This window comes from Sturnus vulgaris, chromosome 21 (assembly GCF_052056855.1).
Source record: "Sturnus vulgaris isolate bStuVul1 chromosome 21, bStuVul1.hap1, whole genome shotgun sequence".
NCBI classification, from domain to species: domain Eukaryota; kingdom Metazoa; phylum Chordata; class Aves; order Passeriformes; family Sturnidae; genus Sturnus; species Sturnus vulgaris.
In genome coordinates, this window is record NC_142263.1 from 4,689,171 (window position 1) to 4,712,377 (window position 23,207).

General features: G+C 57.8%; 1 protein-coding gene across 2 annotated transcripts in view; it reads left to right on the plus strand.

The window, feature by feature from the left end:
* SMG6 (SMG6 nonsense mediated mRNA decay factor) overlaps positions 1–23,072 on the plus strand; it is a 105,211-nt gene extending 82,139 nt beyond the window's left edge. The window contains exons 14-19 of one of the 2 annotated variants that reach the window (XM_014876482.2): positions 5,582–5,758; positions 8,690–8,836; positions 15,600–15,753; positions 18,929–19,140; positions 19,409–19,490; positions 21,017–23,072. In XM_014876482.2, coding sequence (XP_014731968.1) covers positions 5,582–5,758; positions 8,690–8,836; positions 15,600–15,753; positions 18,929–19,140; positions 19,409–19,490; positions 21,017–21,147 — 903 coding nt within the window. In that variant the 3' untranslated portion in view covers positions 21,148–23,072. The remainder of the gene's footprint in view (positions 1–5,581; positions 5,759–8,689; positions 8,837–15,599; positions 15,754–18,928; positions 19,141–19,408; positions 19,491–21,016) is intronic. The other variant, XM_088177124.1, reaches the window with a different exon arrangement.
* Positions 23,073–23,207: the final 135 nt, after the last annotated feature.

Consider the following 23,207-nt stretch of genomic DNA (forward strand, 5'->3'; position numbering starts at 1 on the left):
CTGACCCCAAAAATTGGGTGACTCAGCTCAGATCCATCACTTTGCACCTTCAGGTCACCCATGTGTATTCTCTGCACACTGCAGTGGATGAGGCAAGCCCAGCAAACCCTGGTGATGGTGGGCAGCTGGCTCCCTTTCCGTGCTGCTTTCCAGCTTTAAAGGCCAGTCCTGGCTTAGCTGTGTGGCCTTTAAAGCTGGAAAGACAGAGGTGTTTGCCAGGCCAGAGCACATCTGCTGTGATGACTCGTCTGAGACTCTGTGCCCCAGTGCAGAGGCTGGAGCTGTGCCTGTGTGAGCCTCAGGATGCTGGGAGAGAGTTTAGGATAAGACATGGCCACACCTTCTCTTTGGAGAGTGGTTCTCCAGCTGTGTCTGTCCACAGGGAAGAGCAACTGGAATGGTTCTTCTGGACTTCTCTGTCTCCTTGGGTGTTTTCTCATGCTCCTCTCTGTGATGGAACATCTGGCATGGATGTGGCAGATCCTTTCCCCAGATGTGCTCTCTGGTTGGTGCAGAGGATCCAGCAGTGAGATCCATCCAAGCCAGAGGTGCCTTGGTTTGGTCCATGCTGCAGCCACAATTGTTCTCTCAGATCACACACAGCGTTTCAGGCACGTGGGAACCACGTCCACCGAGCCTGCTTGTGGGATTAGTTGAAATAAAAAGTTTCTCTGAGAGGACCTGTGGCTGCAGGCAGTTCTCAGCTGCCGAAACCAGGGTGATACCCAGCTGTGAGTGCCTCTGCCCAGCTGGGATGGACACCTTGGCCCTCCCTACCCCGGTGGCCAAACCCCTCCAAGCTGTACTTGGGGCTGGGCAGAGCAAGGGGCTGCTCGGGTGGGGAACGAGCCCAGAGGAGTTGGGCTGTGATGAGTGCAGGGTTGAACGCAGCCCAGCTTCTGTGCAAGCCTGTGAGACTAAAACCCAGAAGGGATGAGCCCAAACGAGACGCTTTCCTCTGAGCTCCTCCTCCGAGCTGGCTCCCTAGGGATGGGAGGAGGCAGCCCAGGGCACAGGGAGGCACTGAGCCATGGCCTGCCTGGATGTTTTGCAGGGTCAGTGCAAACGTTTCAGCTGGGCAGTGCAGTTGCTGCGTGGTTTAGATTGTTTGGGGCTCACTTGGTCTCAGCATCGTTCAGCTACTTCAGCTAAGACATGTTTAAAATGATGTGGCAAAAACAGTGTTATCCCCGCGCTGGATCGTGCTGGAGCTTGGCTCCGAGTCCTGGTCCTATCCCGTTCCCATCTCCGAATCTGGGATGGGATCTCTCCATGCTATGACTCAAACTTCTCATGTCCTTTTCCCCTTCTGAATCCAGCTGTCAGGATGTGCTGGTGTCTCCCCCTCGCACACAGGAATGCAGAGCCGGCAATGGCAGCCTGTCCTCCGAGCAATCACTTCTCCAGAGCTGCTGCCTCCTGTTTCCTTGTGGAGTCTCAGGTTTTGCCGAGGCAGAAGCTGCCAGGACCCCTCAGCACACACAGCTCCAGCAGCAGTGTGGCATTGCCAGAGGCTGCTGTGGGCGTGGGGCAGCCCCTCCAGACCGTGTCCCCCCCCGGGATGTGGCAGGTCCCCGCGGCTGAGCAGGGCTCCCCTGGCCAGCTGGCTGGGCTGCCGGAGGCTCTTTGGACTAGCTGAAGGAATCTGCATTCCTGCCTCCCAGTTGTTTGCTCTTTAGGACGCTGTGTAAAATTAACAAGTTGTAAAAGTTGATTGAAGGCGGCGGAGGGTGTGACAGCGATTTTCGGAGCTGCGGGAGCGCCGCGTGCGGAGCAGCGGGGCCGGCCCGGGGGCAGAGGCGCGGCCCCCGCCGCTCCAGGCTCCTCTGACCCAAAGCGAGAGCGGGGCTGGTTTCTGCTGGTGTCACCCCGCCAGCACCAGGTGCAGGTGTCCCCTCAGACACAGAGCTCACAGCTCTCAGAGCGAGCCCTTCCCTCCCCTTAAATCTCCTGGAGGACATGTGGTGATGTGCTGTGGGAGTCCTCTGCCCGCCGCAGTGCTCAGGGAAGCTTTTCCCTTTTGCCTGTTTTTTCCGTGGTGGGGAAATAGAGCTGAGACCATAGAGGGGATCAGCTTCATTAGGTCCTGGTTAGACTGAGGAGCTCCACTCACTGCTGGCAGGAGGTGACACTCGTGAGGTCCTGGTGGCACTGGCACTGCAGAGTGGCTTTGAAAACACAACAGCTGGTACAGTTAATGCGCAGCCCAGTGGGTCTCAACAGGCAGCTAGTGTGTGTTAATGTGTGTCCCGCTGTGTCTTACTCAATGATCAGTATGTTAATGTGTGACCCATGAATTAGCAGTTGGCTAATGAGCCTCGGCAGCGTGGCCAAGCAGCCGCCAGCCCCCAGTGGGTGGCTGATGCTGGAGCTGGTGGTGAGCCTGTCTGATGGAGCAGGAGATTGGAAACGTCTCCCCTCCAGCCCCGATGAGATCAGATTGGCAATCAGGGCTGCTGCAGCCGAAGCCACCTCAGTCCCACGCCTAGTCCCCAGCCACGTGTCCCCGCGAGGCACCGCGGTGGCGAGGGGCTCTGGGGTGGCTCTGGGGAACTGAGCCCGGGTCATGGACGGGGGCACCAGACCACTTCAGCAATTCTCGTTTTCGGTTTTCCTTTGAGAGCGGCTGCGTTCGTGTCAGGCCTATTTTCATACCCAGCAGTGACTCGCAGCCAGGCTTTCGGTTCCTGCTGTCGCACTGCACAGAGGGGGAAGGGCTCTCTTCCCCGCTGGGGCTGAGGTGTCTGCTGCCACATCACCAGCTACATCCCCACCGTGTCATTTCACACTGCCATTCCTTCGGGAAGGCTGGGCACAGCTCCTGGTGTCCCCACCACACTCTTCTGATACTGCCAAGTGCACCGGAGAGCGCCTTCACGGCCATCCCGGTTATCCCGGTGCTGCCACTCGCATTTCCACCCTGAAACAGGAAGTTTGTGACCAAAGCGGGCTGTTCAGCGGCACGCAAGGTCCCTCTCTGCTGTTCCAGAGAGACCTGGGTGCCAGTCACGGGTCACTTCTTTCCCAGCCTGGCTGCCGGCAGCCCGGGGCTCTGCCGCGTCCTCCCCGAGCAGGGCTGCACGTGACGGGGATGTGAGGAGCATTTGCTCCTTCCCTGTTTTTCATTCATGTGGGCTGGAAAAATGTGTTCATGAGACGAGTTGCTGTGGCATTATGTCATGGGCCTTTGGTTGGGCTCTTTTCCCCCCAGCAGATGAGCTGGATTTAAGCATGTGCTGTGCTGGCTTGGCAGGAAATCTGGTGTTTCCTACTGGTTTCTTCTTCAGGGGAGGAAGGAATGATCCCACCTGCCCTTGTCCCCAGCCCCAGCCAAGGGTGAAGGGAGCTCTTCTGCGTTTTGCCCTATCATTCCTGATCCAAGAGGCTCAGATTGAAGCCTTTGTGGAGCAATGGCTGCACTGCAGCTGTGTCAGCACTCAGCCACTCCTGAGAACCTCATGGATATGGCTTTTATTTCTGGAGGTGTCTTGAGAAATCCCTCAGGAATGGGGTCAGGATGGAACACCCATCTCTTCCCCATCTATACAGGAAATTCCTGCATCCCCTTCCCCACTGCTGCTGTTCTTGGCTACATCCTAGCATCCCCTGGCATGTGGCTGGTGGTGGTGGGTACTCTGCTTGCCAAGCAGCCTGGGCACAGCAGAACTGCAGATAGCCAGACTGGAAAATCCCTGGGCAGAAGTTACCCCATGTGAGTCAGGCTGGGTCTCCATGGCATTAGCCCGTGGAGCTGGGGGTGAAGCCAGTGGTGAGGTTTCCACCACTTCCTCAGCTGCAGCCCAGAGCTCTCAGGAACTCTCAGGAGGGATGTTTCCCATGACAGCCATTCCCACTTTGCTCATGTTCTCTTTCCTTTGGACTTTCCCCTGCACAAAGTCCTTCCTAAAGGAGAGCCAGGAGGATGGGAATGTTCCTGTGGTGACACTTGCAGTGATTGCTCCTGGCTGGATGTCACAAGCAGCAAAAGGCTGTCCTGGGAAAGAGGGTCCCCAGCAGCTCCTGGAACTGCTGAGCTGGTGTCACCTTGTCCTTTGCTCACCTCAGTCCCGTAGGACACATTTTATAGGTGAAGAATCAGTGGTTATGAATCTGTTTGTCCTCAAAACACTAATTTTGTGATAACCCTGCTCACACCACCTCCCTGCAGCAGCAGCTGCCTCTGTGAGGAGGACAGGCCTTCTCCTCCCATGCAGGTACAGGGGGACACAGGATTTCAGGGGGACACCTTCAAACAGAGGCAACCCCAGCTGTGGGTGCACGAAGGTGCGTCGGTCCAGCAGGAGCCGGGGTGGGAGGTTGGAGGTCAGAGGAGGGTCAGGTTTTTGACACGCACGGCAGTGACACCGTGGTTAAAATTAGCCCGCAGAGAGGAAACTGGCAGCGCTGTGGAAGAGCAGAAGTTTCCTCTCACGGCAGCCTGGTGCAGCGGGGCCGGTGCCACTGCCAGCCCTGGCTCACCGGGGCACGGCCCCATCGGGGACAAACTGGTGTCCCCCACACCAGGACCAGGCCTGGCATCACATGGTGGGTGTCTCTGGCTGTGAGGCAACTGGCCCTCTCCCCAGCTTCATAATTCCCATTCCTGGGAGCCTGCAGAAACCCTTTTGGAATGGGGGTCTCTGAGACTGCTTTGGTCTACGAGCACAGCAAGCCCAGGGTGGTTTGGGGGCAGGAGAAACTCAGGCATCAGCACAGACTTTGTGTCCATAGCGTGTAGCACTTTTAATCTCGTTTGCTGACTTTCTCCCTATAAATCTGCAGCTCCCTGGGGGTGACACCAGTCGGCAGGAAGCAGCATGGGAGAGCTGTGCAGGTGCAGAGCCCTGCTGCAAGGGGACAAGGGCTGAGCCAAGGCCAGGCGTGGTGGAGGTGCCGGCTGAGGCTGTGCCGCAAAGGACAGGGCTGTGGAGGCACCAGGCTCCCATGCTCTGGAAACTCCATTTGAGAGCCTCATAAATTGGATAATTACCCAAGCTATTGAGTTTCCTTCAGGCCAGATCCATCCCAGCCTCCCCAGTGGGGCTCCCCAGTTGGTCTGTGAGATGGGCCCGTGGGATGGAGTTGGGATGGAGTTGGGCTGGAGGTGAGGAGGGGCTCAGGTTTTCTCAAATGCCCCCACCCTCTCACTCTCACACCTGCATCCCTCCACAGCTTTTAGGGGGGAAATCCGTCAACGAAGCCAAAATGAAACAGAGAAATAGGCCACATCATTGATCTCTCATGGTTCAGCAGGATTTTCCCCCATTTGCTGGGGCTGGGCAGGGGGCTGGCTGTGCCCTGGGAGTCCTGCAGCCCTGGAGTGCTCGGAGGAGGCAGGGCAGGATCAGTGCTGAATGTCCTGACTTTGCCTGCCTCCTTTTCCCTGAGGACTACAAAGCAAGGCAAAGCCCTTCCACCCGTGTTTAGAAGAAGGGCACCCCTCACATCCCCGTGGTGCTGCCTGCATCCCGCTGGGCCTTGTATCCCAAATATTTCCCCCTGGTCGTTACTCATCCATTCCCCTTTGCACTGACTTTGTTTTCCTTTCCCTCTCCCCAACCCCCTCGTCCTCACCCCGTAGGTTATTGCAGCCGACTGCAAGAGGGTCACAGTTCTGAAGTATTTCCTGGAAGCCCTTTGTGGACAAGAAGAGCCTTTGCTGGCATTCAAGGGTGGAAAATATGTGTCAGTGGCACCCGTCCCAGACGCCATGGGAAAGGAAATGGGAAGCCAAGAGGGAAAACAACTGGAAGATCAGGTACCGTGCGGGAAGAGCGCGCCTCGGTGAAGGAAGAATCACCCCTGTGGGGCCCAGCCCCTGCCTGCCCTGCAGCTCCCGCTATTTATAGCTGGCTTAGCTGCGTGTGCATTTTATGGGGGGAGGCAGGGGGGGGCAAATGGTGCACAGCCCTTGTCTCCCGAGTGTGCTTCGCTCGTGCCCTTTCCTGCCAGCCCAGCCCGCCTGCCTCTATCTCGCACGCCGCTATGACTTCCAGATGCTGCTTTTTTCATACCCAGGGTGGGGGGAGCTTTAATAACGTGCAGTGCCGCGGCCCCGGGAGAGGAGGTGGGCGAGGGGGTGTCAGGGTTCAGCTTCAGGATCAAGTTTATAGCCATGGAGCTCGTTGCTGCAGAGGCCTGAGCTCCAGCCTCCAGCACACGTACAGGAAGAGCTGACATTGGCGCCCCGTCCCTCCCCTGCCTCTCACATCCTGATGTGATTAAGGAATTCAACTCTTGTTTTTCTGCCCTTGCTTGTTCCTGTAGGCCTTGCTTCACTCCAGGCTCCGTGTGTGTGTTTAAGGGCCCTGCCAGCTGCTCTGCAGGTTGACTCCTTTCTTCTGTTTAATCTTGCAGTTGGAAAGGCCAGGGAAACAGGAGAGAGGAGCAGAGGCGTTGGGAACAGGAAGCTGGGTGGCCTGGTGCTGCCCAGGCTCACTTTGGCTCCCCTCCCTGTGCTGGGGCTGGGCACTGAGAGCCAGAGGGATATCACCCTGAGCAGGGACAGCACCTTCTCCCTGTCCCATGGGAACTGAAAGTCAGAAAGCTCAGAGAAGCCCAGAGCAATGCGCCCTCAGCACCCTCCTTGTCCCAGCTGAGCAGGGGACAGCAAATACCCAGGCAAGAGTTGTCTCTGTAAGGTGGGATACCTGGATCTTTGTCCTATTCTGGAGAAGAATAGGAGGTTTTCAAGCTGGCATGTGGGATATGGAATGTTTAGGTTCTTCCCAGTGTCCTGACAGGGATGGTCCTGTTCTCCAGAAGGCTCCTTTTGTTGGCTCAGTCCCTCCAGTTCCTGCTGTGAACAAGCACAGTGCCAGGATAGCTCCCTCCTGCCCAATCCTCACAGCCTCTGCTCAGCTGTGGCAATCTCTCCATGAGTTCGTTGTGCAACCCTGGAGCTTCCCTCTTGGGCTCTGATCTCAAGGGAGCTTGCAGCTCACCAGAGGGACCACCACCACTGTGTGACAAGCAGGTCCTGACCCCTCCCCACCAGATCTGCATCAGACAAAAGCTTTTCCCTGAGGCCCTGGTGTGACACACTGGCAGCATCCCCCATCCCCTGTGGTCCAGGCTGTCCCAGCAGAGGGAAGTGAGCCTGAGGGCTCCCATCTTCCTCGTTCCCATGGCTAAAAAGTCACAAGGAGAGAAAAGAAGGTGGTTCTGTGGCCTGGGTGAAATGATTGAGTGCACGACTGTGCAGCATTGGGTTTGTTCTAAATTAAGACCACGAGTCCCTTCTGCTGACACGTGTCGTGGCAGCCTGCACAGGGCAGGGAGTGTAGCCCTGCTATTACCCTCTGTGCAGGATCTGTCTCCTGCAACCCTCCAGGGACTCAGAGCAGGTTTTTCTGGCCAGATGCCATCTGGGAACTCTACCCAGCCCCATCACAACCCTTGGATTTTGTGCAGAGAAGGGAGGATGGGTAATGGCATGGCTTGGGAAGGCCACTCCCCACTGGGGAGCAAGGTTGGCTGCATGAGATGAGGAGTCTGCACACAGCAGTGGAGAGTTGGGCTCCTGGGCAGCATGTGTGGGACACATGCTGAGGAACAGGGACTTGTGAGCTCCCCTTTGGGTGTGGAATGACTGGGGAGAGCAGCAAAGCTTGGGCAGAACCTGCTTGTGAGTGATGACCAATTAGACAACAGCCACCACATCCCACCCTCTTGTATCCCAAAGATTTGGGTATGTGAGGAAAGACCAGTGTGGCCTCCACCTAAGGTAGGAACAGCATGGCTCCTTCTGGGGTCTCCAGTTCAGGCAGTGTGCAGAACTGGTGGGGAACCTCATGGAACAGTCTCTAGGAGAGGAAGAAGATGCAGTATGGTCCAGATCTGCTGGTGTGGACAGGAGGTTGGAAAACCAGAGACCCTTGAATTCAGCAAAGACAAAGTTCCCGGACAGTAGGAGCATGGCAAAGGCTGACTAGAAGTAGGGTGGAAATGTTAACAGAGGAAGTCTTTAACTGTTGAAATGAGTGACCTTGAGACGCAGTAGATGCTCCATCATGTGGAGCTTTAAAATCAAGATTTTGAACATAGCCTTCTGAAACATCTGTTCCAGACCAGCTGGAAATTTTGGGGTGGTGCAGGAATCTCTCTGACCTACTCAGAGATCAAAATGGAGAAGGGCATCTGAGTTTGTGGATCTGAGGTTGCTGTCTGGATGAGCAGCCCGTGTGCCCTGTGGGATGAAGCAGCAGTGTTAGAGCAGCCTTGTACTGCCCTGGTGCAGGGAGGTGAGAACAAACAGCCTTAACGGGGATGTGCAGTCTGAACAGCCAGGCAAAGCAGAGAGACAGGGAAATACCATGTTTTCACATAACTGGAGGCTATAAAACATCAGTGACTCACCCAAGGCTGTGGGAAGAGTTTTCCAAGGTGAGGAAGAGGGTGTGATTTTAGAACAGAGCATAAAGCTGGGCTGCCCCTGCCCAGCCTGGTTGCTGCCTTTCCTGCCCATTATCTCCTGTCTCACCTTGTCATTTCCTGAATGTTTACTATTTATTTGGCTTCTTTTGGATGTTTAGAAATAGTCAGTCACCCATCAGCAAGGGGTGAATGGAGTGCCTGACAGGGATTTGTCTGCTGGGAAAGGAAGAGCAGAATGAGAATGATCCCTGTCACCAGCATCCCTTACAGTGACTGCCCTCCTGTTTTTCTCTCTTTCTGCATTTCCTGGAAGGAGGATGATGTGAGGATTGAGGCCTTTGAAGATGATTCTGAGACTGAAGGCAGTGGAGGAGAGATGGACATCAAGGAGCTCAGAGCCAAAAAGCAAGCACTGGCCAGGAAAGTCGCTGAGCAGCAGCGCCGTCAGGACAAGATTCAGGTAGGATGGGTTGATCCCACCTTGCTGTGCCAGTGGTGCACAGCTGTTTTCCTACCATGCTTCAATGGCCTCTTGGGATGTCCCATGGCACCTTAACCTTCCTGGGTGTAATGCCACATTGCTGCCTGTGTGAAACCCAGCAGCAAACAGCTTAGGCCCTTTGCAGTGTGCAAATCTGTATTGCTGTCCCCAGTCTGGGTAAGATCTGCCCTCTCAGGCCTTGAAATGAATATTTTGGGGAGCCTCTTGAGGGCAGGCACAGCTTCCCTATGGAGCTGCCATCACACCCAGGAGTGGCAGGGCAGTGCTTTAGCTGCTGGCTGTAGTGGTGTGTGTGCCAGGCAGCGAGCTGTGCCCCAGGGCAGCAGCTCCTCTGTGTGTGTGCCAGTGAGCTGTGCCCCCACCCAGGGCACAGACTCCGTGACAGCAAGATTTGGTGAGAAATCAGCCTTCCTGTGCAACAGGGCACAGGCAGACGAGGGAGAGGGTGGGACGTGAACGGCAGAGTTCATGCAGGAGCCAGCGGCGGAAAAATAATCTGCGAACGGCTGCTGCAGCCAGAACGTTGCCATCGTTATGGGGACAAACAGACGGGATGCAGGTGATCCTGGCCTGGCCCTGGCCTGATGAGAGCGTGCTTCCCAGTGGGATCTGGTGAAGTAAACTGGTTGGACTGGGAGCAGACGCCTGGCGATGCACCCTGTTGCTTTAAGAGCAATCTCTCACATGCATGGATGGCTGTTGGCTGCCTCCTCGCTCGCAACCCCTCTTCCTCCAGCCTCGCGGCCCAGATGAGGATTTCTCAGCAGAGGAAAAATTCTCCCTGGCTCCCCTCCCCCTCACCTCCGCCCTCTCTAATGCCCAGGGCCCTTCACTTCCATAATTCTTCATTTTCCAGCCTTGAACGTAAGCCAGACACATCTGTCTGGCCATATGCGTGAACTCTGCAGTGTGTGCCGAGGTGGTTGTAAAACAGGGCTGCTGAAGGCCCTACTGGGAGAGCCTGCACATGTGTACCCTCGGGCTACTGGCGCCGGGCCCAGAACCACTGCGCTTCGCTTTTCCAAACCCACCCCAACCTTTTCAGATTTCGCCTTTTTTCTCTTTTTTTTTTTCCTTTTTTTTTTTCTTTTCATTTGAATTCGGAGCAATCCATATCAAGGCGAAGGTAGAAGTTTGTGTGCCGGGAGGGAGGAGGGAGGGGCCGCCCCCACAAGCGAGTCCATTATTGTTGGCAGGTACCTGGGTCACGTTAATATGAGGAGGAAGAGAGAGCAGCAACGAAACGAGTGAGAGATTGGAGAGATGGGCTGTAAATTAAAGCGGCCTGAAGCCTTCCAGCCTCCCATGGTTGTTAAGCGGGAGGTGTCAGTAAATTCCCCACTTCCCACTGCCTTGTACAGACACAGCAAACAGGAACTGCACATGTTCGGGGAGGGCAGCGCGCAGCAGATCCCGGCGAGCGGCGCAGCTGCAGCGGGGCCCCCCGGGATGGCCGCTGCCCATTCTGCAGGGAGAGTGGGGGCTGCCTGATGTTGTCAGGGGCTTTCTCCCCCCGGCCTGCTCCTCCCTTCCTCCCCGGCCGTGCTGGGGCCGATGCTCGCAGGCAGAGAGAGGTCAAAATGAGGGTGTGGGCAGCTTCAGGGGCTGCACAGCTGAGAGCTGAGGTGCAGTTGGAGTCTGAAGGCACGGGGCGGAGGAGAAGTCCTTGGGGCTTCAGTAAAGTCATCCAGGCTGTAGCTGGCTGGGAATGGCCTGGAGCAGAACATGTGTGCTTGCCCCAGTCCTCTCCCTGCCCGGGTACTGACCACGCAGCTGGAGCAGCAGAGGAGCTCGGGTGGAAAATGCTGCCGGGGGAGGCCAGGTTGGAGCCAGCTCAGCATCCACCCCCTCCACTTTCCCTCTTAACCTGTGATCCTTGACCTTTCTGCTCTTCCCAACAGATTTAGTGTTTCATGGGAACTGGGGAGCTTTTCCCTGTTACATCCTCTCATTCACTGCCCACCTAGGGAATGTCAGCTGCTCTCCAAGTCACCCTTTCATTTCTCTGGGGACAAGTCACAGCTCCATCTGAGTCCAGCAGATCCTGCCTCAGCACACAGGACTCAGCTCCCCACACAGGAGTGGGAGGACTCGGCTCCAGGTGCTGTGGCTGCCTCCTGTGGAATCTGTGATGGAGTATTCAGGGCAAAGCCTTCATCTCCGGGCTGTGTGGTTTCTTTCTGTGCACAAGGAGAGCGCAGTGTCGTGGCCTCACCTGAGATTTGCAGCGTTGCACTTCTCATTGATAAAGTCACTGCCTTCTCCCCTGCAGGTTTTCCTGCCTTTGCCCTGCTCCCCAATCTCTGGCAGCCCAGCTGTGCTGCTGATTGACATCTTGAGGGGGATTTGAGCTTCATTGCTCTCCTTAGGTCCCTGTCCCTGTCCTGGCTGTGTGCAGGACTGTGGCTTGAGCTGCTGGGGAAGCACAGGTCCAGGCAGGATAAATGGCAAATAACAGTGGCCTTCAGCCAGCAGCAGCTTTAGAGGGAACTCAGCTCATCTCTATGAGCTCATGTCCACAAGCACAGACCCCAAAACCATTACTCTGAAAGACAGATCAGAGCAGGGTCAGATCTCCTGTGTCCCTGGGCAGCTCTAGATACAAAGCAGCTCCCTGGCTCCACTGCCCTCACCACATTCCCACACTAGGACAGAGCTGGTGACAGCAGGGGGATGCATCAGGACAAGGTGAAAGACCAGGCGCACCCCTGGGTGCTGCCCAGGTCTTTAGAGGGAGGAGAGGCCAGGCAGGCAGGTGGACAAGAAGAGGTGGCAGCGACGCTGCTGGGGCAGGCAGCGCTCTCAGACAGGGCTGTCCCCAGCCCACGGCATGTCCCGCTGCTTGGCCAGCCCTCGGTCCATGCTGTTCAGCGTCCCCTGTCCTTTGTGCCGCCGCTGCGCGCTGGGAGCGGTCGAGTTTCCTGACCGGTTGAAAACATCCCACCTGAAACATAACAGGCTCTTCCTCTGGATGCTGCTATTGTTTTGCTCAGCATTACAGAAGCAGCTCAACCGGGGCGGCCAATTATGACATGTCTTCCCAAAATAGCCGCTCTCCTGTCCCTTCTGAGCCCACGGAACGGCCGCCCCCTTAAGATGCAGCCGCTCCTTTGTGGCGGTAGTGTGAGTAAGTGGCTAAATTTAGCCGTGTCCCATTCACGCTCTCCCTCCCCGCAGGAACAATGCACACGCGCCGGCACAGCACCTGCCTGGGAGCGGGTGCCTGCTGCCTGCGGAAGGCGCACACCCACCCACGGCGGCTCCGCCACGGCGGCGGCCCCGGTGTGCTACCAGGCACGGGGCACGTTTACTCCCGAGGAAGACGCTGGGGACGAACCTTGGGAGGAGGAAGCCCTGGAGCAGAGAGGCTTGGAGGAGGCATTGTTCTCGGCTCTGGAAAATGCGATCCCCGCGGAGCTCGCGGGGCTGGAAGGGGCAGCGGCGCCGGCTTTGGCCGCGGCTGGGGAGCGGGTGGTGGCAGGACAGAGGTGGTGGCAGGATGGTGGTGGCCCTTCCGTCCTGGCTGAACGGCATGACCCCGTGTGACCTGTCGCTGTTCTCTTCGGCCTCTCTGCCATCCTGGCACCACGGGCAGAGGAGTTCTGGGGTCGGTGGTCGGAGCTCCAGGGTCCATTTGGAGCTTGCTCCTTTTCTGTGCTGCTGGTGGAGACCCTCAGTTCGCCCCCCCTGTCGCTCTGCACAAAGTCCTGGCTTTTGGGGGACCCGTCCCCTGCCCACGCTGGAAGCCCTCACCCGGGCATTGACTTCCGGGGAATTCCCCAGGTGATCCCAGCTGATGGATGAGCTGGGAATTTGGGACTGTGTGTGCAGGAGTGTCGGATCTCAGTGCTGCCACCAGCTGGGGCAGCCGGGGGAGCCACCTCCGGCTCCGGCCCAGCTCCTGGGAGAAGCCCCCGTGGCCGAAGCAGCGGGATGGGCAGGAGGCTGCGGGTGGGAGCAGGAGGCGAGGGGGGTGGAGCTGGCAGCCCAGGAGAGGGCAAGGAGCCCCTGGTCTCAGAAGTCCACTGCCACGTCCAGCGCTGTGGGGTCACCCTGCCACTAAGTCGAGCCAAGCCGAGCCTATTTGTTTAACCCAAATAAGCCAAAGCTCAAATCCGGCTGTCCCAAATCACTTGGGCCAGGGCGAGGCTGTACCTCTGCTGTTCTGTGCCCAGGGTGGTTTCCAAACCGCACCTCCCAGCAGCACACACAGGCCACCATCTCCCTGTCCTTGTTTTAGGGACTCTGAGGCACGGTGGGACCAGCAGCTCGCTTCTGGCAGTCCTAAAAGCACAGAAGCTGAGTCCCAAACATGGCCATCCCGATCCTTCCTCCCCGCGGGACCGTGCCCCACGGACCGGCAGAAGGGTTAAGGCAGAACTGGCCTCCCCGGTTCTGCCGCACATGGGCTCCCTTTCATCTCTGGCGTGGGGCCAGCCAGCGTCCGCATGAATCACAGGCCACTCCTCTCTCCCCCAAACCCCTTGGCCGGAGGCTTCTGCAGCCTTTTACTCACACAAACAAAAATAAATCTCGCTGCCGGCCTCTGAACTCTGCAAAGGCGAGTTTCCCTCTGGCTCCCCGAGCGGCCCGGAGCTGTGCGCGGGGACTTGGCACGCTCCCCGCCGACCTCGCTCTTTCACTCCCGGCGCATCCTGTGTCCTTCTCTCACCGGGCGGCCCGGAGAGCGGAATGGGACGTGACGGCCGGCACAGGCGTTGCTGGCGGCTGCCAGGAATCGGCCGGGTACGGCCCGCGAGGGCCGCCGGGGCAAATGCCACACACGAGGGTACTGGCCCTCCCCGCTGTCACCCCCGTGCCCCCCGGCTGGAGGGGTAGGTGAGACACTTCTGAGGTCACCTGCACGGGCTGGGGTGAGTCACAGGCTGAGGAACCACTTTGGGGTGCAGGTGAGGGTCCCCTTCTGCCACCAGCTCTTGTTCACACATGGCTGTCACCGTTCAGTGGGCTGCATGGTTTCACCCCCACTTCCTGCAATTTCAGGGCCATTGACCTCTTTGGCTGCCACACGAGGGACGTGCCACTCTCTTGAGTCTCTGCATTGGTTGAGGGACCTTTCTCTATCTCTCCACTGGGTCCAGTGCCTCCCAGGGACAAGCAGCTCCTCCCACACCCCAAAACCCTGTGGAGACACCCCACCTGCTGTTCTCCTTGTGGTGAGGAGGCAGCAGCAGCTCCATGCTGGGGTTGGTTCCAGGTTCTCCCTGGCTGTAGCTCTTCCTGTGCCACCAGTGAGTGCCAAGGCAGAGCACATGCAGGGATGGCATCTAGCACGTGGCTGGTACAGAGCTGCAGCCTGGGGACACTGGTGTGTCCTCTGTGTGATGGGGAAGGCATGTCCTCCTCCTGGTATGCAGCAGACAGGACCTGGCATGCTCCCTGCTCTGCCTTCTACGCCTCAGGGTTTGTGGGAGCCACATCCACACTGCCAGAAGGAGGGTGGGAGGCACGTGGTGAGGTTCTGGTTGCTGCCTTGCCTGGAGACACTTGTGGGAGGTGGCAGCATCAAGCCGCCTTGATTTAAAGCCAGATGACAACACTTGGAAATGAATTAAAAACCACTTCTTTTCATGGCCACTGCTGGCCCATGCAGCTCGTTGTTCCAGGGCGCCTCCAAGGGTTTGGTATGACTGAGGGAGGGTTGGGATCCTCACTGTGGGCATGAGGAGCTCCTCATACCATTTGGGAGGACAGGACTGGTGGTCACCAGGTGTGCCTAGGGCACATCTGATGGGTCCAAGCCCAGTCTCAGAAGGATTTGCATGGTGGATGTGTTCCACAGCAGTTCTGCTGTGCTCCATGGGTGACCGGTTCCTATTAGAGGCAACAAACATCAGCGAGTCCAGGGAAGCTATTTTTAAGCAGAGGAAGCACTAGAATAGCATCCTGCGTTTTTTAAGCCTGTGGCTTACTAAAGAGCCCAAGTCCTTCGAGAGCCTCGAAAGTCATACGTGAGCTCTGGGGTCCCGGTTTGGCAACTGGCATTGGCCAGAGGTCCAGGTGCAGCCCAGAGGGCGGCCAGCAAGCCCCAGCAGACCCTCCCCCTGTGAGTGTGAGCACCTCTGGTCTCTGTGGGTGTGAAGGGCTTGACTAAAGACAGTACTGTGAGTTTTCAGGGCTGGAACCCACCTGGTTTCCCAGCTGGATGGAGCTGGAAAAGGCAAGGCATGTGCAGGAGGTGATAGGACAGTGAAGGAGATATTCAGCCAAGGATCCCTACCCCACAGACCTCTGGCTGCCTGCTTGGGGTCCTTGTGTTAGGAGGCTGTTGGCAGGACTTAGGCATCCCAAACTGGTTTATTTTGTCTGCTGTCACCTTGACCTGTTTCTATGTGAAGCCCCAGAACCCCTGTCCTCCCTCTCCCTTGGCACGAGTGCAGATGATCCTGGCAGCTGCCAGTCCCACAAATAGGACATTTCCCAAAATATCTCTATTTCCAAGGCTGGTCCCAAAGCCTGGACAGGGCTGTTTTTCTAGGAGAATGTTTTCTTGGAGGCTTTTGCCATCCTGTTCACATGTGTGCTGTGAGCCTCCAAGAGCTGATGTTTAGGGTGTGCAGGTGGGATGGATGCAGCCTCCTCCCAGTCCCCTTCACATGGATCAGAATGTGCCAGCCAGGCTTATCTTCTGCTCTCAGGGTCCTCGGGTTGTAGGACTGACATCCTCCTTACTCACCATGGGTCCTTCCTTCTCCTCCAGGCTGTGCTGAAAGACCAGAGCCAAATGAGGCAGATGGAGCTGGAGATCAGACCTGTCTTTCTGGTCCCAGACACCAATGGTTTCATTGACCACCTGGGCAGTTTGGTCACGCTGCTGGACTGCAGGAAGTTCATCCTGGTGGTGCCCCTGATCGGTGAGTAGAGCCAGTGCTGTGCTGGGGGCTTCCCCTCTCCCCTGGTGTGGTCTGTTCCTCCAGTCTGGCTCCCTCTCTCCATGCCCCACGTGCCCACAGTGCCTGTGTGGTCTGGAGCTGGTCAGCTCGTGCCGTGGGACTAGACTTCATCCTGCCCTGTCTCATCCCAGTCGTTGTTGGCATTCCTTCAGCCTCGCTCCCTCCCTGCCAGCCTTCTGCCCACAGCACTCAAACTTCTCCCAGTGCATTTGGGGGTGCCAGGGACTGGGAGAAAGCAGATGGGTGTTAATCGGGATTTGGAGGGAATTTCGAAGGGAGCAAGGAGGAGGAATTGTTAAACAATCAGAGCAGATAGCTTATCCCAGCTGAGCTGGGGCTTAGGCAGGCTGAGCAAATGGCCGGCCTGTGTCCCAGCGTCTCGGAGCTGCTCAAGCCCAGCCCTTCTTTTTATCCTTATAAAGCTCGCAGTAAAACAGCAAGCTGGTTCCCGTTATTGGTAAACACTCACCCTGGCAGATAACGGCTGTGCTGCTGGGTGGTCTCCCAGGGTGGCGGCAGCATTTGGTTCGATGCCTCTGCTCTGATTGTTTGATCACGCTCCGGGCTGGAGGTGCCGCTCCTCCGGCCAGTGGCACTCCTGGTGCCAGCCTGGCACTCACAATATCCCCGAGGACAGCTGGAGAGGCTGGGGCAGGAGTGGGGCTGAGCATTGCAGAGCCCACATCCCATCCACAGCTCCAGGAGGCTGGGGACCAGCTGGGTCCTGTCGGTATTTCCTGTGTCCAGGCAGTGAGGTGGCACAGGTGCACCCCGTGGCATGCAGGGGTTCTGCCCTCCAAGCCACTGTGGGAGTTTCTTCTCAACCCTTGTTGTCCAGCAGACAGCTCTGCCTGTCCCAGAACCAACGTCCAGCTGCTGCCCTTTCCCTCAGGCTGTGCAACCCAGCTCAGAAGGGATTCCTGGGGCTGGGGATGGCACCCCTGGGTGGGGAGAGCAGGGCTGGATGCCTGCCCAGCTCAGCACAGGAGCTGCCAAGTTGATCGGTGGCTTGGCACTGCAGAAGCTAAGGGAAGGCAGTCAGCAGCACCAGCAGAGCCTGGGAAGCCCTGTGGGCTATGGGGCTTGTTAACACCTGGGAGAGCTGGAGCTTGCCCTGGAGCCATGACTTTGCCTCCTGGTGCATTCCGGTGGTTGCTGGGAGGCTTCTCCATCAAACCCCAGCCAGGGGCAGCAGGAGAGCTGAAAACCCTGGTCCTCTCGTTGTCCAAGATGCTGCTGCCCCCAACCTGCAAAAGGAGCCTGGCCTGCCCTTCCACAGGCACGATTGAGCACTTTTAGTGCCTTCCTGTCCTGCTGCCTCATCATATGGGGACAGAGTAACTCATCTCCCACTGCTGCCATAAGCCTCCTAGAAGCACCCCAAAGCCAGCAGCTCCCTATCCATGCACAAATTGGTCACATTCCCCCCAGGATAGCTGTGTCAGTATGGGCAGGAGGAAGCCATCCCCTAGGCCTGTGGCTGCTGGGGACAGAGGCCATGTCCCATGGGCAGACTGGAGAGAGGCACAGTGCCCTTCCCCCAACACTGCTCCCTGCTCTTCCCGGGGATGCAGCAAGGGGTTAAACGCATGGCTTCTCGTTGGGTTTGTTTCTCTTGCTCTTTAACCTGCTCCGTGCTCCTTGAGCCTGACCCCACCATGGAGAAGCCAGGCCTGGTGCAGAAGCACAAACAAGCCTCCCCTTTGAAGCCTGTTTAGCTTGGAAGCAGGAAGGCGGATTTCGGGAGGGAATACCAGCTTTTCCTGTTTGATGTTCCGTTCTTGCACGGCTCCCCCCACCCCGGGCCCAGCCGTGCATTGTGTGGAAATGGCAGCATCAGGTCGGTAGCAAGAAGAGTCTCCAGCCAGGGAAGAGCAAAGCAGCTCCACGCAGATTTAATTGGAATACCCAGACAGTGAGTGCCAGTCTCACCATGGAACAGAGCGATCACGCAGGCTCCCCGGGCAGTGATTCACAGCACTGGGGAGAGGCCTCAGACCCCGAGCTCTCTCCCCGAACCCCCCAAGGAATGCATAGTTCCCACTTGAACTCAGGACTTGGCTCCAAGCTCGGAAACAATCTTCAGAAATGAAGCCATGGCTCAAACACACACACACACACACAGAGAGTGCGCGGAGGCTCCCTCGCACACACGTGCACACCAGCTCCGTGCACACTCAGCCCCGTGCACCAGCACAGCCAGGGGACACTTGTTTGCACATCTGGATGCACATTTGTGTGCCCAGCCCTGCTGCCAGCTGTGAGGCTGGGCACATAAAGGGTGTGTCCAGATGTGCTCACGAGCATCGTCACTCACGCATGTGGAGTGGCTTCTTCCAGCAGCCTCAGCACCCAAGGGTTGGTCCCTCCTGGAGCTCTGGGGTCCCTTGGGCTCGTAAGGCTGGAGCAGCTGGAATTCCCAACCACTTGGCAGCAGTACAAGGGGTTCCAGTCAAGGTGAACAGGCTGGGAATCCACCTGCATTCCAAGCTCGTCTCGAGGCAGGACAGATGCGTAAAGCCAGATGGGTGAGGTGTTGAAAGGAGTGTGTTCCCTGCCAGGAGCACGGGGTGGTGGCTTCAAATGGGAAAACAGGCCTGGGATTTGTGTGGGAAATAGTGCCAGGGTGGGAACTGCCTGCTTCCTGTTCCCATGTGCAGCCCTGCAGTCAGACAGTGCAGAGGCAGGCAGTGCCACACGGGCAGGAGGCACAGTGCCACCAGCCATCGCTGTGCTTGGAGATAGAGGAGCAGGATGCAGGAGTTCAGGGTTTCCTGACATCCCCTGGCACGGATGTGCTGTTGGTCGTCGTGCAGGAGTGTGGGTGGGGGGCACAGCGATGATCCCCAGTGTTCAGCAGGGTAGAACCATTTGCCCTCACCAGTTACACTGCGGGGGTGAGGTGCCTGCACTCTCGGGGCCGAGCCAGGTGACCCATGGAGGTGGAAGGCAGCAAAGCTTTTCCAGACCTGCAGCCAAGTCCAGGAGCACAGGGACACTGCAGCAGCTGAACCCAGATTTCCTGAGCCAGCTGCCAGTGCCCCAACCCTGAGGCCTTGGCAACTTGCGTGCTCCAGCAGCAGGTCACGGGAGCACCTTGTCCCATAGTAACTGTACCTCCTCTTCCTGTTTGAAGTGATAAACGAGCTGGATGGCCTGGCCAAGGGCCCAGAGATGGAGCACCGGGCTGCAGGCTATGCCCGCCAAGTGCAGGAGAGAGCCAGGAAGTCCATCGAGTTCCTGGAGGAGCGATTCGAGAGCCGGGACAACTGTTTGAGGGCTCTGACAAGCCGAGGCAATGAGCTGGAGTCCATCTCCTTCCGCAGTGAAGACACCACTGGCCAGCAGGTAAGGGGCATCCTGGACTCTGAGAGCAGGGAGCTCTTTGCCACCACCTCCTCCGGGAAAACCAGGGACCCTGAGGTCCATGGACTCTGTGTAGGGGGTGGCTCTGTGCCCCCACTTTGCAGGAGGCTGAGCAGGCCCTCGTGTTTTAGCTTGGGGCAGCCTTGCTCTCTCTGAGCTCTGTTGGGGTGTCTCGAGGCAGTGCAGCAGTCAGGCTGGTAGGCGTGCAAAATTTTGCCTGCCAGGGGTAACCTTGCCCTTTCTTTTCCAGGGAAACAATGATGACCTGATTCTGTCCTGCTGCCTCCACTATTGCAATGACAAGGCCAAGGATTTCATGCCCTCCAACAAAGGTGGGACATCCTCACATCCTCTTTTCCCTTTCTCTGTTGCATTCCATGGACCCCTCCCATTTCTCTTTCATGGCCCTTGGATCTGTTCCCTCCTGCATTTTGCCTCTTTCAACACCAAGGTGCCACCTCCTGCCTCCGGTCAGCCCCAGGCTACGGCCCTCCCACTTCATTGCCAAATGTCACCTCATGGCACCTTGGGGATGCCCCGGCCTGTGACAAACCCACCATAAACATCCACGGAGCCATTTTTGTGGTGACAGAGGGTCAGAAAATGCCTCCTCCCCACGACCCCTGATGCCTTCTGTCCAGGACTTTTTTTCCTCTGGACTCCTGGTTGGCATCAGCCATGTGTGCTGGGACCAGACAGCCTCCAGGCTGTTGCCAGGGCGGCAGGGATGGGAATCGCATCAGCAGCTGCCCAAGAAATCAACCCGCATTTGTCAGCACGAATTCTTAGCAGCTTAACTTGTCAGATTCACAGAGAAACCGTCACCAAATGTTTATGTGCAAATGATGCTGAATTTTGAAATCATGTGGATTATGGGGAATGGGGCCTGACAAGCTGACAGCCTCTGGTTTGTAACAAGGAGGCGCGTCACCAGCGCGGGGCAGAGGATGTTTATTGTTACACATTTCTTAAAGTGTCCGCGCAAAACCTCCTGGTCCCACTTGAGGCAGCTCTCAATCCCTGGCCTGCCTTCCCACTGAGCCCCCAGTTCCCTTCCCTCCAGCACGGGCCAGCTGGGTGCTCACCCGTCATCCCCAGCCCCGACACCGTGACCGTAGCCCGCGTTCCTGGCCACCCTCCCCTTCCCCTCGTCCTGCTGCTCCCTGCGCAGCCAATCTGGGCCCATGTTGGGCTCCCATAAACTCTGTTTTTTCCATTCCCGTCCTGGCTCGGAGGCACTGTGTTTCCTGTGCTCATAGGAACAGTACTCTGGTCACAGGACCCAGCTGCTTACACATACCCCATATGCTTCCCCTGCCTCTCACACACGTAAGCGTGGCTCCCACATCCCAGCCCGGCGCGTTGCGTGCGGGGCAGCTCATCCATCTGGGGGCAAGATCCCTTCGGCTCTTTCTCAGGCATCAGCTCTGAGTGTCTGTCTGAGCCCCAGCCAGAAACGCCTCGGTGTCAGTGGCGACTCCAAAAAAGCTCCGCAAAAAATAAGGGGTGGCTTTAGATCTTATAATGAGATCAACAGAATAATAGCACCAGCTTCCTGCTGGAGCCAGGGTCGCAGGCCGTCTTCCTGGCCTGGGTCAGGCAGGGACCTCCTCTTCCCAGCCTGTGGCCAGTCCACCACCCCTGTGGGCAGTGGGCAATGATCACAAATCATCCCTGGGCAGCAGAGAGGGGAGCAGACAGCCGTGGGGATGCAGGGCTGTCTCCGAGGCCCACCAGGAAGCTTGGCAAGGAGCTGAGAGCTGGGAGCAGGGAGGGTAGGGGGACACCATGGGATGGGTGGAAGGCCTGGGGCAGGTCTGAGCTTCACCGTGCTCCGTGTGTGTGTGTCTCGTTGCAGACGATCCCATCCGTTTGCTCAGGGAAGTGGTTTTGCTGACGGACGACCGGAACCTGCGAGTCAAAGCTCTGACCCGCAACGTGCCGGTGCGGGACATCCCCACCTTCCTCAAGTGGGCTCAGGAGGGCTGAGGGGGCCAAGCGGGGCCCAGGGCCCCTGAGCGAGTCACGCAGCCCCTGACGGCGGGAGCCCGGCTCCAGCGGCGGCCTCGCCGCGCCGCCACCGCCGCCAGCCCACCACGAACAATAAACGCCACGTCTTCAACCCACCCCAGAATGGCCGTGCTGAGAAGGGCCCCCCGAGGGCAGACCAGCTGGGAAGGTCATTGCTGTGGATGGTTCACGTGGAGGCTGGGCCGTTGAGGGTCCCGCCAGCCTTTGGGCAGTGCCAGCGCGGAGCTGGAGAGCCCCGCTGGCGAGGGAAGCTTTGGGTGAGCCCTGTGCTGGATCACCGGCCTTTTGCTTGGTTTGCTTGGGTGCAGAGAGCTCGAGTCACACCTTGGTGGCTCTTTGGGTTTGTAGGCTGCGTAGGGCAGAGACTGGGGACATGCCAGCACAGACTTTGGGATTGCTTAGTCCGGCCTGTGCCCCTTGGAGAGGCCATGGACTTCAAGGGCAGGTTTCCCCCTGCCCCAGCCTGTTAGTCCTGCATGGCCAGACAGCCCCAGGTCCCCATCCCCTTCCCCACCGTGTGCTGCCCCATGCAGGAGTGCTGCTTGCAGAGGGGTTTGTCCTCTCCGTGGTGCGGGGTTTGCTTGTTGAGTTTCATTTTTCCAGTGTAGGTTAGTTTTCAGGTGTGTTCCCTGCCTGCTTTGCTGGGGGAGGCTTTGAACACCCCCACAGCTGCTTCGTCCAGATCCCCTGCTCACCCCAGCCATTACTGGCCCCTTCCCTTCTCTCCCAAATCCTTTAGTTTTACCCTGCTACCTTTAGGCACGCTTTTGACCTAAGACTCAGTATGAGGCTAACAAAATTCTCCAAGGACCCCAGGACCAGCTGTCCATGGGTACTGTGTGTCCTCACATTGCCACAGGCCCCCCTTCAATGTGGGATCTAGCTTCTGCCTATGGCTGCAGTCAGAGAGAACCACAGAAATGCTCAGCCCCACTATTTGCCTAGCTGAGAGGGTCCATGGATGGAGCCATTGCCTTGTCCCTGGGTCATTTTGCGGTTGGGGTGCTTCTAAACCTTCCACACCCCACGTTGTCCCATCACCAAGTGTCCTGTCCCCAGTGACACACCAGATACAGAAGCTAAGAAGGAGCATTAACCCGTGAACCAGAGCCCCTGGAGCTCTGTCAAGTCCCAGTCCCATGAGCCGAGGGTGGGAGCAACCCCAAGGCCACCCCTGGTCCCTGCTGGGGCACCACGGCCGTGGGAGGGAAGTGTCAGAGGTGGTGGAGGAAGCAGCAGGACAGAGCCCAGCGTTTTCCTTTCCTGTGTGGGTGGCTCAGACCTGGTGTCTGCATCAGGAAGTCCAGTTACCCCTGTGGCAGCTGCCCAGGGCCAGCACCAGGGTCAGAGCCTAGGCAGCACCATGGACACACGGGGTTGTGCTGGATGACCTGTGCCAGAGCAGTGCCCAGCCTGGGGCAGCGGGCACAGGGGCTGTGCTGCAGGGCACAGCCCATCCCACAGAGACTTCGGGGTGCCCACGGCTGCTGTGGGGCACAGGGAGCCATCAGCACAGCACCCACGTCCCCGTTCCTTGCCCACAGCCGTGCTGGCTGCCAGCTTTGCAGAGACTTTGCCTTCTCCTCCATGCCGGGTGTGTTCCAGTGTTTGTTTTCTTACGGCGCTGCCCCAGTGCTGCTTTCCGAGGCCCTTCCCGAGGTACCACCAGCCCAGAGGGCCCTGCAGCTCTGCCAGACGTGTCACAGGCTCCGCCATGGGACAGTTTTGGTGCCACCAGACCAGCTGGCACAACGGCAAGCAGAGCTTGAGCACCTGGAGCCATCCATGCCAGGCTGCTGGGAGTCCTTGTCCTGGGGCAGCGCCCGTCTTTGGGTTGTTAAGTTGGTTTTAATAATTTTTAGTATTAAACATGTGTCAGTGCAGTGTGGTGTGTCATTTGCTGTCAGCACATGAGCTCTGCTGAGGTTGGGGTGGGGGACACCAGGGAGGGACAGCAGTGGGACACGTTTTAAGGATGACAGCGGCTCTGTCCCACCTGCATCTGCTGCTGCATCTGC